At 41.2% G+C, this 15,435-nt stretch overlaps 1 protein-coding gene across 2 annotated transcripts in view; it reads left to right on the top strand.

Moving 5' to 3' along the window:
* The window catches only part of fmn2a (formin 2a), a 43,440-nt gene that overhangs the window by 12,951 nt on the left and 15,054 nt on the right, over window positions 1–15,435 (top strand). For both annotated transcript variants that reach the window (XM_058059004.2, XM_078787433.1), the window contains exons 7-13: window positions 159–246; window positions 4,787–4,848; window positions 11,484–11,575; window positions 11,646–11,775; window positions 11,863–12,009; window positions 13,201–13,260; window positions 13,860–13,980. In XM_058059004.2, coding sequence (XP_057914987.2) covers window positions 159–246; window positions 4,787–4,848; window positions 11,484–11,575; window positions 11,646–11,775; window positions 11,863–12,009; window positions 13,201–13,260; window positions 13,860–13,980 — 700 coding nt within the window. The remainder of the gene's footprint in view (window positions 1–158; window positions 247–4,786; window positions 4,849–11,483; window positions 11,576–11,645; window positions 11,776–11,862; window positions 12,010–13,200; window positions 13,261–13,859; window positions 13,981–15,435) is intronic.

Raw genomic sequence — 15,435 nt, 5'->3', positions numbered from 1 at the left:
GTCTTATGTTCTGCTCCCACACCAGGAAAAAAACACAGACGTGGGGAGTAATGATCCTGTCTCTTCTAACATATCAATTATTACATGTGGTGTTTTCTTTGCTACTTCTTCTCTGTGTGGCTTTAACCGCACATGTTTTTCCCTCTCGTGGACTCTAGGTGGTGAAGCTGTTGAGCAACAAGCGTTCTCAGGCTGTTGGCATTCTGATGTCCAGCATCCATCTTGACATGAAGGACATCCAGAATGGTGAGTGGCGTCTCCGCTTTGGTAATGATAACATCACTATAATGGCGGACAAGGACGAGAGCATACATTGTATTCATATTTCATGTTTTTATATACATTCTAAACTGTTACACAAGTACTAAAATATGTTAACCACTTAAATATGTGAAAACAACAAAACACTACTTAAACACTTGAGCATTTCCAAGTGGTAGGTTAACCACTGTGATGACCATCTGAAATAGCTAATGCTAATAGCTAATAGAAATAGCCAAAGCCAATGCAAAACATTGATTTTTATGTTTTAATGGTAAGGTTTTAAAGATATTTAAAATTACATGAAAAAAAATTGCAAATTGCTGGCTGTTGATTAATAATATAATTAATTATTTTTTATAAATACAATTATAAAAATAAAAAAAGAAATATAAAATGATAATAGGTGTATAAATACAAATGTTAATGGGGCTGCACGGCGGACGAGTGGTTACCGCGCAGACCTCACAGCTAGGAGACCCGAGTTCAATCCCACCCTCGGCCATCTCTCTGTGGAGTTTGCATGTTCTCCCCGTGCATGCGTGGGTTTTTTCCAGGTACTCCGGTTTCCTCCCATATTCCAAAAACATGCTAGGTTAATTGGCGTTAATTCCAAATTGTCCATAGGTATGAATGTGAGTGTGAATGGTTGTTTGTCTATTATATGTGCCCTGTGATTGGCTGGCCACCAGTCCAGGGTGTACCCCGCCTCTCGCTGGAAGACTAATGCTAATGTGTAAGTTTTCATGTAATGCGAGTGTAAAGCTGACTATAGGGGTGTTAGTGTTTGTTTAGAGGGCTCTAATAGTGGTAAAAAACGTACTATAAATAACTTTTCTATGCTTTCTATGCTATACTCCGGTTTCCTCCCACATTCCAAAAACATGCTAGGTTAATTAGCGACTCCAAATTGTCCATAGGTATGAATGTGAGTGTGAATGGTTGTTTGTCTATTATATGTGCCCTGTGATTGGCTGGCCACCAGTCCAGGGTGTACCCTGCCTCTCGCTGGAAGACTAATGCTAATGTGTAAGTTTTCATGTAATGCGAGTGTAAAGCTGACTATAGGGGTGTTAGTGTTTGTTTAGAGGGCTCTAATAGTGGTAAAAAACGTACTATAAATAACTTTTCTATGCTTTCTATGCTATACTCCGGTTTCCTCCCACATTCCAAAAACATGCTAGGTTAATTAGCGACTCCAAATTGTCCATAGGTATGAATGTGAGTGTGAATGGTTGTTTGTCTATTATATGTGCCCTGTGATTGGCTGGCCACCAGTCCAGGGTGTACCCTGCCTCTCGCTGGAAGACTAATGCTAATGTGTAAGTTTTCATGTAATGCGAGTGTAAAGCTGACTATAGGGGTGTTAGTGTTTGTTTAGAGGGCTCTAATAGTGGTAAAAAACGTACTGTAAATAACTTTTCTATGCTATACTCCGGTTTCCTCCCACATTCCAAAAACATGCTAGGTTAATTAGCGACTCCAAATTGTCTATAGGTATGAATGTGAGTGTGAATGGTTGTTTGTCTATATGTGCCCTGTGATTGGCTGGCCACCAGTCCAGGGTGGACAACGCCTCTCGCCTGAAGACAGCTAGGATAGGCTCCAGCACCCCTGGCGACCATCATGAGGATAAGCGGTAGAAAATGAATGAATGAATCTCAACAGTGGGATTTTCAAATGCACTAGTTTAGTATTTCACATTTAATTAAGGTTGAATGTCACAGAGAAGTTACTTAGTATCTTGCAAAACCTATTCACTGCCGTAATTTGGGTTCCACATTGCCACCAGAACCCCTTTTCCATATGAAACTAAATTGGCGGGCCACTTTGATGCCATTCTCAGGACAGATTTGGGCCACCGGGTCAATAGTTCTGAGCGTGATGTTACTCTATAGCCCTGTCAATCAGCTTCCAGGGATGTAAGTGCTTTTATATTAATGCAAATGTCTACTCACAGTTGATGTAAAGCCTCCATTCTTCCCCCATTTTCTCAGACGTTCTGTGTTTTTCTCCGTCTTGTCACCGTATTGTCAAGCCGGCTTTGTCAAAGTGCTGTCACCGGGGGAGACGTTAATGGGAACACACCGTCTTCCTGTTTTAGTTTGTCTCTGATTGCTCTCCAGTCGTCACTCACCGCGTGTCTAAACACTCGCGTCCCATTCACAGCGGATGACTGCGTCGGCTGTGAAGCTTTCATCCAAATGAATGTGCGCCATGAACAAAATCACGTTTTTTTTTTAGTCAATGCTCTTACCGATGCCTGCAAAACATTGTTTGCATGTTTTCACTTTTTTTTTTTTTTTTAACTCTGGGTTGAATGTGAGTGCATTCGTCACAGGTCAAAAATGAGGGGCATACGAGGGCCACTCTCATCAGTGGTGTCGTCCATCTCCTTGTGTTAGGACAACTTTTACCATACTGCACCATTAGCGCTGATTGGAGGCTTCACTATGTCAGGCGGAGGAAGATAAGCGAGCAAGATAGAAATGGACGCTTATACCTTACAGGTCCCTTATTATACAAAAGTGACTTCATAATGTCGGTCTAACAATAATGTGCGTCCCTGGAGCCTCTTTGGGGGAGAAAAATGATATCCCTTGCTTGCTGTTTTCTTTTAATGTCACATGGTATGTGATATGTTGCCTCTTTTATGTTGGATGTACATATACACGTATGTAGAAAGTGGATAAATAGCGCTTGTTGGAGTCATACGCTGTCAGACAGGTGAGGGTAAACACAGCAAATCATAGCATTAAAGCTACAGATACACAAAATGGTAATGGTTTTATTTCATTTGAACAATGCATCAGATTACAATTGAATGCGTCATATAATCCACATGTCCAAAAGGAGTAGGAAGAAGCAAAGCTTATTAAATCCTACCCCTCCGTCTGGTACTTTTACAATCAGTAACTGTTACATTTGTTCACTTCCTGCTTTCCTAATATATATTTTTGTGTTTTTTTGTTTTATTTTTTTATTTTTAAAATTATTTTTTCATTTATTCATTCATTCTTTTTCTACCGCTTTTTCCTCACGAGGGTCGCGGGGGGTGCTGGAGCCTATCCCAGCTGTCTTTGGGCGAGAGGTGGGGTACACCCTGGACTGGTTGCCAGCCAATCACATGGCACATATAGACAAACAACCATTCACACTCACATTCATACCTATGGACAATTTGGAGTCGCTAATTAACCTAGCATGTTTTTGGAATGTGGGAGGAAACCGGAGTACCCGGAGAAAACCCACGCGTGCACGGGGAGAACATGCAAACTCCACACAGAGATGGCCGAGGGTGGGAATTGAACCCTCGTTGCCTAGCTGTAACGTCTGCGCGCTAACCACTAGACCGCCGTGCCGCCCAAAATTATTATTTTTTTAATTTAAATTTTTTAAATTTTTTATTGCCTAAATGTAAAAATACAAATATTAATGGGGCTGCACGGCGGACGAGTGGTTAGCGCGCAGACCTCACAGCTTGGAGACCAGGGTTCAATTCCACCCTCGGCCATCTCTGTGTGGAGTTTGCATGTTCTCCCCGTGCATGCGTGGGTTTTCTCCGGGTACTCCGGTTTCCTCCCACATTCCAAAAACATGCTAGGTTAATTAGCGACTCCAAATTGTCCATAGGTATGAATGTGAGTGTGAATGGTTGTTTGTCTATATGTGCCCGAAGACAGCTGGGATAGGCTCCAGCACCCCTAGCGACCCTCGTGAGGAAAAGCGGTAGAGAATGAATGAATGAATGAATGAATGAATGAATGGTTCCCTTCAGTGGTGGTAATTTTTTTTTTATTGTATAATTTGGTGTTTTCTATGGTTATCATCACAACTGCAGTCTCACGGGATTTGCTGATGCATGCATGTTTGTTTGAAATTAGAGGTAGTATTTTTAGTTGAACTCCACTTTTGGGTTGTTCCACATTAGAGGTTCTGCTGCCTTGTTGAGTGGCATAAAGTCGTAATGTGTTATTTCACACCTTAACACGACTCCATTTTCACTCCTGACACCTTCCACATCAGCATCAGCAGCAGATCCAAGCAAGGTGAATATAAATCTGGACTTGCATGCGCTGGTGTTGCGTTCCTCGCCAAGCGATTATGCACACGGCAACACCTCAGCCTCAACATCACCGACCCCCCGGGGCTGTGTTTGTCTTTAAACATTTACTCTCACAGGACTAATGCTTGCGGGCGCCGGGGTCCTTCGCGCCGAGACACAAAGGCGACACCAGGAATTCAAACACGGGAGTTCAAACACAGATCATTGTAGCAACTGACAGATTTCTCAGACCTCTCTCGTGTATTTATGTTTCACATTTGAGGCCCCCCTATGTGAAAAATATGCAAGTGGCCGCATGCGACACGCTGCGCTTTATTTGGGCTGTTTTGTCTGCAGCCTCAAGCCGCACCATAATATTATCATCACGACAACGTTTATGACTCATTTAAGAACGGTCATGACATGGTCGAGGCGCTAACATCATCTCCTCTCCCCCCCCCCCCCCCCCCCCCCCCACAGCCGTCCTAAATATGGACAACGCTGTCGTTGATCTGGAGACCCTGCAAGCTCTGTATGAGAACGTGAGTATGAAAAACCTCATGGCTGCTCTCGGAGCTATAACATGTTGTTTTTATTTTGAAGGCAAGATGAGTGAGCCCGGCACAGACTGCGGTTTCGATCATCAATCCAGAGCAGTAAACATTTCCGCACTCACCCGCCAGAGCAGAATACATAAACACACAAAGTTGAGCAACAAACCCACACACTAACACAGCAAAGACCGCATTTTCTTTGTCAGTCTTCTTTCTGTCCGGCTTTTATTTTGAAAACTGTCGCTTGCGGCACACAGAAAGACGCAGTTGCACATTTCACACAGTCTACCCCAAATAGCAAGACTGTTATTTTATGACAGAATGGAACCCGAGGGTGCACTCGCACTAGAGCAGAGGTGACTGCCACGAAAAAACAGCAATCCAATATGCAAAGCAGTTAAACACAAGCCGTGCTAGCTGGCTTTTTGCAATGAATCTGTTCCAAAAGGTCAAAATGTTACCTGCAGAAAACTGCAAAAGTAATTATAAATGATGAATGGCTAAGAAACCCCCACAACTCTAATGTGGATACGTGGTATAGGAAATGGATGGAATGACGAAGAAGATGAGGACTGGATAGGATGCCATCTTCACTTTTTTCTTGAATTCAATGATTCTCACCTTGAGCAAATTATTTGGCTCCATGGCAACTTATTCAGCAGTCACCAATGGGGTTGCACGGTGGTCAAGTGGTTCGCGTGCAGACCTCACAGCTTGGAGACCAGGGTTCAACCCCACCCTCGGCCATCTCTGTGTGGAGTTTGCATGTTCTCCCCGTGCATGTGTGTTTTTTCTCCAGGTATTCCGGTTTCCTCCCACATTCCGAAAACATGCTAGGTTAATTGGCGACTCCAAATTGTCCATAGGTATGAATGTGAGTGTGAATGGTTGTTTGTCTATATGTGCCCTGTGATTGGCTGGCCACCAGTCTCAACCGAAGACAGCTGGGATAGGCTCCAGCACCCCCGTGACCCTCTTGAGGCTAAGCGGTAGAAAATGAATGAATGAATGAATCTTCATACTACATGTTCTTCTTACAATATTTGGACTTTGTTCCCATAATATTTCTTTAATATTTAACATTCCCAAAGCTACTGTAATTCTAGATTTAGTTGGTTTATCATTATATTACAACTTTATGGCAACTTCTTTAATATTTCAACTTAGGTTAATTGGCGACTCCAAATTGTCCATAGGTATGAATGTGAGTGTGAATGGTTGTTTGTCTATATGTGCCCTGTGATTGGCTGGCCACCAGTCCAGGGTGGACCCCGCCTCTCGCCAATGAGTTTGAGCAAAAGAACTGGTCAAAAACCTGAATCATATGGAAACTGGGGCGTTTGAAAGGTGGTGGCTGTCATTAATTACTTGCAAGAGGAGCAATTTACCTCAATTAAGTCAGTGGTTCTCATATGGTGGTACTAATATTGCTGGGGGTACTTGAAGGCACTCCAGAGGGTAACTGAGTTTTTAAGTATATTTACAATGCGGAATTGAAGTATTGAATCCTCGGATTTTAATTCCTTCCAAAAATGATTTTCTCTGTTTTGAGTCTTATTTCTCTTATGAAATGTGTCTGTTATCCTTAAGAACCTGCGAGGATCGATCGCTTAACGTACACGGGCCAAGTACGGTTCAATGGGACAAGTGTGTGTACACCTTAAGAAGGCATCCATTACTTTATTTGTGCTTTACCGATGGCAATCAACCCTCAAAAGCTAAAAACTTAGCGTTTCTGAGTGATTTAGGTGGGAGAAAATCCATTTAATTATAGTGTTTTTTTTTTTTTTTCAGAAAGAGCACGTGGCTTGTTTTTCCACTTGACGCCTCACCAAAGTGAAGAGATTTTTCTCTTCCGAAGTGCAGTTTCCTGCCTCACTGTAAAGGGTGAACTAAAGGACATGGGCATTAGGTACCGAAAGAAACTAGCGTGCCGCAAACCGTGTGATGTTTAGAGTCCCTCCTTGCGTCGGCTGGTCCAAAAGGGGGGACCGATGATTTTTCATGGCACACTTGTTTTTGTTTCGCTGGATTCAATCGACTCGGCTTTTGTTCTCTCTCTTTGAAATGGTGTTTGAAAAGGACACTTGCAGCCCATGCATTGTGCACTCATAATATTTGCATAAAAGGCTGTCATCACCAAGTTCCAATGCTTTTGACAATAAAGAGCTCCTTGTGTTCAAGTAGAAAAACCATTGTGGGGGGTGGGGGGGTGAACCCACGCAAAGTCACGCCAATAAATATCACAGCCTAAACCTGAGCATGTGTTCCAAGCGATACACTGTGATGATGCTGTGAAAATGGTCAGAAGTTTACATACACTCGTCATGACCATGGATTTCGATGCCTTAGTTATTATTTCTTTGAACCGTTACCATTTCTTGGGTGAAATGATGATGGGCTTAGTCAGTGGGCGAGTGGTTGGAGGAGATGAACGAGCCACGTGCGTTTGATATATTGCTTCATAACCAGCCTCATTCCCGTCATAAACATGTATCTTCATTTTTGGGACAATAATGCATTTGTACAGATCATTTTCTTGTGTGGAATGATTGTACCGTGTACATCCTCAATGATTTTTTATGAACGGAGTGCATATGTTTGAGTTTATTTAGCATTTATATTGATTCGGACTTCAGAATTATTCAAAAAAACAAAATACAGTCACTTAAATCCTATAATAAGTGATTGTCAGTCAATCGTAGGGCTCATATAGATGAACAACTCTACACACACCTGCTTGAGGATTCAAACCTGCATCTCCTGAATGTGAGCCAGATGTGGTAACCACAAATCCATTGGATCATCCGATACTCAACAATGGCAACACCAATAACCACAAATGACAGATTAGTGGTGCTCCCAGAGAACGTGGTTCCCACTCCTCAGTCTTCCTGTTAAGGTCTATTCAGGGGTTCTGTAGAGAACTGTCTACCAGATAGTTGAACCTCTGATTCAGGAGGAACAGTGTAGTTTTCTGTTCTGGTCGTTGAACTGTGGACCAGAAAAGGTCCTTGAGGGTGTATGAACGTTTACCCAACCGGTCTACTTAGATTTTGCGGACTTGGAGAAAGCATTTGACAGTGTTCTTTGCAGAACCCTAGTTTAAGTACTTCGTGCGGTTCTCTCCCAGCCAGTGTCAGAGCTTGGTCCGCATTGCTGGCAAAAAGTCAGACTTGTTTCCAGTTAGACTTGAACCCTTTGTCACCAAATCTACTCATAATCTTATGGACCGAATTTCTAGGCACAGTCGTGGCGTTGAGGGGATCCGCTTATCGACCTCACAATCGACCCGAGATAAGATAAACTTGTGCATACAATTCTTGTATTTAAAAATGATTGACGATATACATTGTATAATATTTCTGCCCTGGAACAATATTGCTTCAAATTAATCACGAATAGCACAAAATTAATCAAATTAATTGTGTATGAAAACATCGGACATAGAACTGTAATTTGCCAGTGACGGTCATGGGAACAAGTCCTGGGCTCGCTATGAACCACCGTGTCACAAGCGAGGGGATCAGTCGTCTACTCTAACCTTTCCAGCGTTCACCCCACGACTTCCAGCCCGCTCGCCCTCTCCTCCTCCTGCGATCACCCCAACCCCCCCACCCCACCCTCCCCTGCCGCCACCGCCTCAGGCTGTGTTATTGAGTGGAGGAGCCAAATTGTTTCCCTTTTGTATTGCGAGACTCCATCCTGTCTGTGGGTCTCCAGACCCCTAAACCACAGTTGGCAGCACAGTCAGCCTGTCTTCAGGAATGCGAGGGGGCTTCTAACGGTTACGCCCTCGCTCGCTGTTCGCAGAAGAAGCACTTTCCTCGCCTCGATCACACAGAAAAATGCTTACAAACAAAGTGGAGCTATGCACATTTTGTATGAGAGATTTGCTTTTTTTTTTTTTTTTTTTTCTTTTCACAGCCATAGAGTCTCTCAGTCTGCGGATTATAGCCACTCCTGCGCTTTGAACAATAAGCCATTAAAGCATTAAAGGGGTCTCGCAGTGATAGTGGGACAAGCGCTCCCTCCCACGCAATATCACAAGCCATAATCTGGGCCCAGACTGGCTGTCTGAGGTTCAGACTGCTGACGGTAGCCAAAGTCACAGGTCAGTCATGACCACGGCCCCGCTTATACGATCTTTTAATGATCCCCCCCCTGTCCCCCGCCTCTCCCCCTGCTTCTGCTGTCTTTATGTTTATTACATTATACAGTGTCTCATTTGGAAAGTATTCTTTGCACTTCAGTGCACAAAGGCTCCCATAAAGGGAAAATTGAGTGACATAAATAGAGAATTAGCTATAACCGGCTCACTTTGCCCAGAACTCGAAACGGGGATAATGAATACCACTTGGCCGACAACTGCTAAGAATCTGGCATCACAAAATATCATCCTACATTCCTTTGCATTTGATATTCCACATGGGAGTGTATTTCCCATGCTAACAAGCGCTGCAACATGCCCTTGCAATTCCGAGATCACACGCTAATGCCTACTTGTCCCCAATTACACCAAACACTGCTGGGCCGCGCCGCTGCCCTTTGAAAAGGATCTGCTTTGTGTTAAATATATTTACACTTGAAAACGTCTCGAGAGAACGAGCGAAGGGGAGTTTGGACCCGTCCACAGAAGGCGGCGGTGCGCAGAATACTAATACGGGCGCTCGCTGCTTTTGATGCTCGTGTTTGATGCCATTCAGAGGATCCGTATAGAGGTCGGACTCCTCGGGGTAGGGTGCGGGCGGTGGGGGGTTTTCCTCCGGACAAGTGGAGAAACTGAGTTTACATTTGTAGGTCTGCATCAGAAACCTCAACTATGGTATTTTTATTACAATGTGGCAGAACTTCAATATTACAACATGCTGACTTTGAATTTGACTTGACAATCTCATCAAAGACTTGCAACTCGACTTGGACTTGACATCAATGACTCTGGACTTGATTCAGACTTCAGTGGGATGACTTGAACAACCTATTTCATTTTAATGCTTATTTGAAATAAATTGCTTGCTTGATTTTTTTTTTTTTTTTTTTTTTTGGTCTCCCTCCCATTTGTTCTTTTTGTATTTTGAGGATCTACTTAGAACCTCCTTAAGGTCCAACTGTGCAAAATTCTTGCAATTTTTCCATTTGCTTGTCTGCATCAGAAACCTCAACTGTGGTATTTTTTTTACAATGTGGCAGAATTTCAATGACTTGACAATCTCAAACTCGACTTGGATTTTGACATCAATTATGATTATTATTTAATTTAGTGCTTATTTGAAATAAATTGCTTGCTTGATTTTTTTTTGTTTCCCTCCCATTAATTTTTTTTTTTTTTTTTTGCATTTTGAGGATCTACTTAAAACCTTCTTAAGGTCCATCTGTGCAAAATTCTTGCAATTTTTCCAACTTTTGTTAAGATTTTTATCAAGGTTTTTTTTTTATTTTAATGCATTATTTATTTCTTAAGTAACAATTGTTTGTCTGCATCAGAAACCTCAACTATGGTATTTTTATTACAATATGGCAGAAATTCAATGACTTGACAATCTCAAACTCGACTTGGATTTTGACATCAATTATGATTATTATTTAATTTAGTGCTTATTTGAAATAAATTGCTTGCTTGATTTTTTTTTTTGTCTCCCTCCCATTCATTTTTTTTTTTTTGCATTTTGAGGATCTACTTAGAACCTTCTTAAGGTCAATCTGTGCAAAATTCTTGCAATTTTTCCAACTTTTGTTAAGATTTTTATCAAGGTTTTTTAAATTTTAATGCATTATTTATTTCTTAAGTAACAATTGTTTGTCTGCATCAGAAACCTCAACTATGGTATTTTTATTACAATGTGGCAGAATTTCAATGACTTGACAATCTCAAACTTGACTTGGACTTTGACATCAATTATGCTTATTATTTAATTTAGTGCTTATTTGAAATAAATTGCTTGATTTTTTTTTCGTTTCCCTCCCATTAATTTATTTATTTTTTTTGCATTTTGAGGATCTACTTAGAACCTTCTTAAGGTCCATCTGTGCAAAATTCTTGCAATTTTTCCAACTTTTGTTAAGATTTTTATCAAGGATTTTTAAATTTTAATGCATTATTTATTTCTTAAGTAACAATTGTTTGTCTGCATCAGAAACCTCAACTATGGTATTTTTATTACAATATGGCAGAACTTCAATGACTTGACAATCTCATCAAAGACTTGCAACTCGACTTGGACTTTGACATCAGTGATGCTTATTATTTAGTGCTTATTTGAAATAAATTGCATGCTCGATTTTTTTTTTTTTTTTTTTGGTCTCCCTCCCATTTGTTATTTTTGCATTTTGATGATCTACTTAGAACCTCCTTAAGGTCCAACTGTGCAAAATCCTTGCAATTTTTCCAACTTTTAAGATTTTTATCAAGGTTTTTAAAAATGTAATGCATTATTTATTTCTTAAGTAATCCAATTTCCCTTAATCCGCTCGATAATGTAATTTTTCATATTTTATTGTACATGTTATAATTTATTCACTACAAATAATGCATCATAAAGCGGCAGCATACAGGAACTTATTCTCCCTCTAATTGTGTTTTGATCACATTACCACTTGAATGAAACCACTTTCTTGTGGAGCAGAGGGCCCAAAGTGATGAGATGGACAGCATCAGGAAACACGTGAAGTCTTCTGCAGACAAGGAGGACACAAAGCCGCTGGACAAGCCCGAGCAGTAAGTCGCCCTTAATGGTGACTTCAGAGTCGTCTTTTTGAATATGAACATTCCGTCATCTCCACATCAGGTTTCTGTTCCAGTTATCCGAAATCCCCAACTTCTCTGAGCGGGTCTTCTGCATCCTTTTCCAGTCAACTTTCCATGAATGCATCACCTCAATTGTTCGTAAAATGGAAATTCTTCAAAGAACATGCAAGGTGAACTACCAGGTGTCCGCATTTTTAATTGGCACCAATATCCCTGACTCTTGTGTGTGTGTGTGTGTGTGTGTGTGTGTGTGTTAGACTCTTCAGAGTGGCAAGTGTGTATTGCAGGTTCTGGGATTGGTACTGGCATTTGGGAACTTCATGAACGGAGGAAATCGCACTCGCGGGCAGGCCGATGGCTTCTCCTTGGACATTCTGCCCAAACTGAAGGACGTTAAGAGCAGTGTGAGTGTTCACAAGATGGTTCAAAAGTACCGTATAGTTCATAGTACATAGTACTGCATACCCTGTGTATTTCAATTTGGACTGGCTGGCCACCAGTCCAGGGTGTACCCCGCCCGAAGACAGCTGGGATAGGCTCCAGCACCCCCCGCGATCCTTGTGAGCATAAGCAGTAGAAAATTACTGAATATTAGTTTATTTATTTTAGTTTTATTAACTAAATAAAACTAAAATAAATTAGATTTTAACTATTTTTGTACTGGACAGTGGAGGTTTCATGTTCTCCCCGTGCATGCGTGGGTTTTCTCCGGGTACTCCGGTTTCCTCCCACATTCCAAAAACATGCTAGGTTAATTAGCGACTCCAAATTGTCCATAGGTGTGAATGTGAGTGTGAATGGTTGTTTGTCTATAGGTGCCCTCTGATTGGCTGGCCACCAGTCTCAACCGAAGAGAGCTGGGATAGGTTCCAGCACCCCCGTGACCCTCGTGAGGCTAAGCGGTAGAAAATGAATGAATGAATTAATCTTCATACTACATGTTCTTATGTAATATTTGGACTTTGTTCCCATAATAATATTCAACATTCCTAAAGCTACTTTAATTGGCTGTGCCCTGTGATTGGCTGGCCACCAGTCCAGGGTATACCTTGCCTCTCCCCCGAAGACAGCTGGAATAGGCTCCAGCACCCCCCACGACCCTCGTGAGGAAGAAACATTAGAAAATGAATGAATGTTGATTTATTTTAGTTTTATTGACTTTTATTTTTGTACTGAACTGTGGAGGTTTATGAGTTCATAGCAGATTCCGAGGAGAGGCCATAATGTTCCACTGTTCCTATCGGTATCCTCTGGGTATCACAGTGGTCCCAGTCTGGCCTTGGCACTGCCATATAAGGCCGTGATGCTCCAGTATGTGCTCTTGTGGAGGTGGACCCAGCCTCGCATCCATAAAGAACATCTAACTCTGAATTATGACAGCCGGCCCGGCGTGTTGTTACATTGTTGCCCTAATGTCATGATTTACCCCCCCCCCAACCCCCCTTTTTCCCTCCACTCCACTCTCTTAGGCTGCTGTTTCCATTTCTATATGCTCTAATTGAAACATCCTGCTCCATGATGATTGAAAAAAAGATCTTTATTTGGATTAATAAATAAAGGGATTTATTTATTTAGCTCTGCTTCCTTTCTTTCAGGATAACTCCCAGAGTCTTTTGTCCTACGTTGTTGCTTACTATCTGAGGCACTTTGATGAGGTATGTTTTCATTTCTGTTTATTTGAATCTTTTTCAGTCCGAGTTCCCTCAGAAATCCTTCCAGAGCCCTCTTTTCATCTCCCCTCTTGCCAGAGGATACAATGACTTATCCTTTATCAAATTATTTATTTTCCTTCTCCGTATATACGACACACTGAAATCTCTCTCCTCCTCTGGCTGGCTTGTAATGTTCTGTCTGTGTTTCACTCTTCATCTCCCGGTCTGGGTTCATTCAGAGCGGTCGTCTGCTCTCTGGCACGGCATCTAACGAGGCTCCGGTGTAAATAATTAGTTTCTCCAGATGAAATGAACTCGGGCTGAGCGCTGCCTTGCCAAAATCAACCTGCATGACATGCCTGTAGCACTCATAATGGCCTTGAAGCGACGTTGATGGAGGGGATTGTGGTGTTTTGTTTTGTTTTTTTCTTTGGGCGCACTGAGCTAAATGCTCCTAATGTGTTGTAAAATCAAACATATCTCCTCAAGCTTGTTTGGATTGTTGATAAGTACACAAGAGTCACTTAAGACATTTAATGCGCGCCGTGTCTGTAATGTACACAAGAGGGGCCTTCGCTAAGTTGTGTGTGTTTGTACTGCAGAATGCTGGAAAAGAGACCTGCTCTTACCCTCTACCCGAGCCACACGACCTCTTCCAGGCCTCCCAGATGAAGTTTGACGACTTTCAAAAGGACCTGCGTAAGCTGAGAAAAGACCTGACGGGTAAGGATGTCCAACGCCAGATTCATCGAACCAGCCTTTATTTATATACCTCATACAGAAGTACAAGCAAAATAATGCAATCATCCGTCCATACATATACGCCAGTTAACCTGGCATCAAGAGTCTTGAACCAGTCATGATGTGCTATATATATCACTATACTGACCGTTAATATGGTACCCATTATGTTATTGTATGGTCATATCACCTCGTACTTTGGTACGTGACAAAAAAAAAAATACAAAAAAATAATAAAACAATAATAAAAAATAATTAAAATAATAACAAATAATTGAAAAAATAATAAATAATAAAAACAATAACAATAATAAAAATAATAATAATAATAAAATAAAATACATTTTAAAAAAACTTAAATTATATTATGAAAGCAGGAAGTGAACAAATGTAACAAGGAAACCAAAGTACCTGGAGAAAACCCACGCATGCACGGAGATGGCCGAGGGTGGAATTTAACTTGGGTCTTCTAGCTATATATATCACTATATTGACCATTACTATGGTACCCATTATGTCATTGTATGGTCATATCACCTCGTACTTTGGTACGTGACAAAAAATAAAAAATAATAAAAAATATAAAAAAATAATACATAATAATAAATAATAATAAATAATAAAAAATAATAAAAAATATTAAAAACAATAACAATAATAAAAATAATAAAAAATAATAAAAAAAACTTAAATTATATTATGAAAGCAGGAAGTGAACAAATGTAACAAGGAAACCGGAGTACCCGGAGAAAACCCACACATGAGATGGCCGAGGGTGGGAATTAACTCGGGTCCTCTAGCTGTGAGGTCTGCGCGCTAACCACTTGCCCACCGTGCAACCCTGCAAAATAATAAAAAAAAAAAAACAACTTAAACTATATTAAGAAAGCAGGAAGTGAACAAATGTAACAGTTACTGATTGTAAAAGTACCAAATGGAAGGGTAGGATTTAATAAGCTTTGCTTCTTCCTACTCCTTTTGGACATGTGGAACTATGAACTGATTATGTGATGCATTCAATTGTAATCTGATGCATGTTCAAATGAAATGAAACCATTACCATTACTATAACATACTATGCGGTGAGCCAAGGGGTGGACAGGATAGGATGATTGGGTGTTGGGGGTTGGGACAACACTAAGAGAGATGAGGTGTTATTTGTTTATGGGCAACGTGTGAGGAACCATGGAGCCATGAATAATGCACTAAGCCTTTAACATAACTTCTCACGTGGAAACGGAAACTAATTTTTTTTTCGAGCCCGACTTGCTACATGGCGGCATTCGGATCGGTGGAGGGAGGTGTGCGTCGACTACGAGATAACATCTGGTTGTTGTCCACACGACCAGCAGAAACAGATGTGAGGAGACCCCCGCTGGATTAAGCAGAACTTCACTCTCCTCGTGAAATTCAATGTTTAGTTGAGGTGATTATCGT

Source organism: Doryrhamphus excisus, linkage group LG20 (assembly GCF_037039965.1).
Source record: "Doryrhamphus excisus strain RoL-2023G ecotype Guam linkage group LG20, RoL_Dexc_Guam_v1.1, whole genome shotgun sequence".
Lineage (NCBI taxonomy): Eukaryota > Metazoa > Chordata > Actinopteri > Syngnathiformes > Syngnathidae > Doryrhamphus > Doryrhamphus excisus.
The sequence above is the reverse complement of the archived record's forward strand: the minus strand, read 5'-3'. Positions and strand labels throughout refer to the sequence as shown.